General features: G+C 40.8%; 1 protein-coding gene across 2 annotated transcripts in view; it reads left to right on the top strand.

Moving 5' to 3' along the window:
- Positions 1–2,727, top strand: part of rigi (RNA sensor RIG-I) — a 10,694-nt gene extending 7,967 nt beyond the window's left edge. For both annotated transcript variants that reach the window (XM_083521558.1, XM_083521559.1), the window contains exons 18-19: positions 883–1,044; positions 2,307–2,727. In XM_083521558.1, coding sequence (XP_083377684.1) covers positions 883–1,044; positions 2,307–2,477 — 333 coding nt within the window. In that variant the 3' untranslated portion in view covers positions 2,478–2,727. The remainder of the gene's footprint in view (positions 1–882; positions 1,045–2,306) is intronic.
- Positions 2,728–4,043: the final 1,316 nt, after the last annotated feature.

The following is a 4,043-nucleotide window of genomic DNA, read 5'->3' as shown; positions in this document are numbered from 1 at the left end:
GCCTACACTCTACACTATACGCTCTACACTATACGCCCTATACCCTACACCCTACACCCGAAAGCCTACACTATACGCCCTATACCCTACACCCTACACCCGAAAGCCTACACTATACGCCCTGTACAATACACCCTACAGCCTACACTATACGCCCTATACCCTACACCCTACACCCGAAAGCCTACACTATACGCCCTATACAATACACCCTACACCCTACAGCCTACACTACACGCCCTATACCCTACAGCCTACATCCTAAAGCCTACACTCTACACTGTACACCGTAAAGCCTACAGCCTACACCCTGAAGCCTACACTCTACAATATTCCCCCTATACCCTACAGCCTACACCCTAAAGACTACACTATACACCCTCTACTCTACAGCCTACAATCTACACCCGAAAGCGAAAGCCTACACCCTGAACCCTAAAGCCTACTCTCTATACTATACACTACAACATAAACCTTAAACCCTTAAACATCCACTCTACACCCTAAACCTTAAACTCTACACACTATACCCTATTCCCACTATACCTTCAATCCTACATCCTTAAACATCCACTCTACACCCTAAACCTTAAACTCTACACACTATACCCTATTCCCACTATACCTTCAATCCTACATCCTTAAACATCCACTCTACACCCTAAACCTTAAACTCTACACACTATACCCTATTCCCACTATACCTTCAATCATACATCCATAAACATCCACTCTACAGACTGCACCATAAACCCTAACCCTAATCCCTTCCAAGCACATTATACTTTTTAATATTTAACAGAAAATAAGTGGAACAGTCAGTATGATACGAGACTGAGCTGAGGTGTAAACCCTAAACGAAGGACTGAACGGATGTTTCAGGAATCTCACCACATCGTGATGGACCGCTCCATATTCCAGCGCTGTGGCACCAAACCTCACGCTAAACCCAAGACCTTCGACAACATCACCAAAACCAAAAAGATGTTCTGTTTGGACTGTAAACTCGACTGGGGTATCATCGCCTCCTACATGACCATACAGGTACACCACACACACACACACACACACACACACACACACACACACACACACACACACACACAGGCTTTCCCTTTATCAATTCAATTCAATTCAATTCATGTTTATTTGTATAGCGCTTTTAACAATGAACATTGTCTCAAAGCAGCTTTACACAGATAATGCGGTGATTACAAATGAATATGTTCTTTATGAGTAAGTTTGTCCCTGATGAGCAAGCCGGTGGCGACTGGCGACTGTGGCAAGGAAAAACTCCCCGAGATGGCATAAGGAAGAAACCTTGAGAGGAACCAGACTCAAGAGGGAACCCATCCTTATCTGGGTTACACCGAATGTCCATTTGTGGCGGGTATACAATGTTGCGGGGTGCAGTGATGATGATCAAAAGCGAAGTGTATTTCTGAGTCAGTGTAGGAGACTGTTGACATCCAATCCAGGCAGGCCTGGATGAAGTGGGAAGATCCACGGGGGGGAGAGGGGCAGGAACAGTGGTCACTGGAGCCTCAGGAGCATGTTTAACTCGACCGAGAGAGAGAGAGAGAGAGAGAGAGAGAGAGAGAGAGAGAGAGAGAGAAGAGGGTGACAGGAAGAGAAGGAAATGGATTATTAAGTGTACCTATTGTTGCATGAGAGTTAAAGTCACTGTGCAGTTTGGACTCCGGCAAGACTCGCTATAGCAGCATAACTAAAAGGGAGAACCAGAAGGCAACACAGACATGAGGGATCTCTGGGATAAGAGACGGCCCACCACACCACCGCACATCAACACTCTGCTGGGAGAAGAATAAAAGGTGCTACGATCAGAAGTGTGAGGCAGAGCGTGACGCAGTCCGAGTCTCTTCATTAGCGACAGCACTGCTAACGTCCTGATTCTTCAGCAGTGATTCAGCAAGCTGTAGTAGTGCAAAGCTCTTAAATGCCTTTTAGAACTTCACCATGAAGAAACTTCACTGTAGCATCAACCACTAACCGAAATTCCACAAGTTCTGTAAAAATAAGACGCCAGAAACTGAAGATTTTATTCCAAAACGCTGTATATCTGAAATACCGATTAAAGTAGTATATAAATGCTTTATGTTATCAGTAAGCGCTAACGCATAACTGTGTGTTAACGCTAACATGAGCCACGCCTTTCTTTGCATGTAACTGGGTGAGGATCCTGTCCAATTTGACAAAAGCATCAAATAAATCTGTGTGTTTTGTGTGTGTGTGTGTGTGTGTGTGTGTGTGTATGTGTGTTGTGTGTGTGTTGTGTGTGTGTGTAGGATTTGCCGGTGGTAAAGATCGAGAGTTTCATTGTTCAGGACAGGGTCACAAAGGAACAAAAATTTTTTAGGAAATGGCGTGATGTCACCTTCTACATGCGAGAGTTTGACGTGACAGAGACGGCCGGTGGAGACGTGGGAGCCGAGAGCAATGAGACGAAAACGAAATAAACACATGGATCTTCAACGTGGTTCATGTTGTATTATTACAGAGCCGTAGCCATGTTCTGCACTGGTGGGCGGGGCTTATTTAACAGGATAGATTTAGGATTCTTGTGTATTGTGAGTTTTTGATGATGTCTCTTTTTTTAATTCTCTGCCACGTGATTGTGTGAAGTAACGAGTGTACAACCATTAGATCATGTAAATTCTCATCAACCAGATGTTTTTAACCCCATAATAAAGTCTGTGATGAATTATACATTTACTGTTATAGTGATTCTCTTCTGATCACAACTAAAACACCACAACAACATCTCACACACAATAACACAACAACATCTTACACACAATAACACATCTCACACACAATAACATCTCACACACAGTAACACAATAACATCTCACTCACAATAACATCTCACACACAATTACACAACAACATCTTACACACAATAACACATCTCACACACAATAACATCTCACACACAGTAACACAATAACATCTCACTCACAATAACATCTCACACACAATTACACAACAACATCTTACACACAATAACATCTCACACACAGTAACACAATAACATCTCACACACAATAACATCTCACACACAGTAACACAATAACATCTCACACACAATAAGATCTCACACACAATAACACAACAACATCTTACACACAATAACACATCTCACACACAAAAACATCTCACACACAGTAACACAATAACATCTTACACACAATAACATCTCACACACAATTACACAACAACATCTCACACACAATAACACATCTCACACACAATAACACAACATCTCACACACAATAACACAACAAAATCTCACACACAATAACATCTCACACAATAACACAATAACATCTCACACACAATAACATCTCACACAATATAACACAATAACATCTAACACACAATAACATCTCACACACAATAACACAATAACATCTCACACACAATAACATCTCACACACAATAACATCTCACACACAATAACACAATAACATCTCACACACAATAACACAATAACATCTCACACACAATAACATCTTACACACAATAACACAATAACATCTCACACACAATAACACAATAACATCTCACACACAATAACACAATAACATCTCACACACAATAACATCTTACACACAATAACATCTCACACACAATAACATCTCACACAAAATAACACAATAACATCTCACACACAATAACAATAACATCTTACACACAATAACACAATAAGATCTCACACAAAATAACATCTTACACACAATAACATCTCACACACAGTAACATCTCACACACAGTAACACAATAACATCTCACACACTAACATCTCACACACAATAACATCTCACACACAATAACATCTCACACACAACAACACAATAATATCTCACACACAATAACATCTCACACACAACAACACAATAACATCTCACACAATAACACAATAACACCTCACACACAATAACATCTCACACACAATAACACAATAACATCTCACACACAATAACACAATAACATCTCACACAATAACACAATAACACCTCACA

The sequence above is a fragment of the Silurus aristotelis genome, assembly GCF_946808225.1.
Source record: "Silurus aristotelis genome assembly, chromosome: 19".
Classification (NCBI taxonomy): Eukaryota; Metazoa; Chordata; class Actinopteri; order Siluriformes; family Siluridae; genus Silurus; species Silurus aristotelis.
This window is presented reverse-complemented; position numbering and strand designations above follow the sequence as displayed.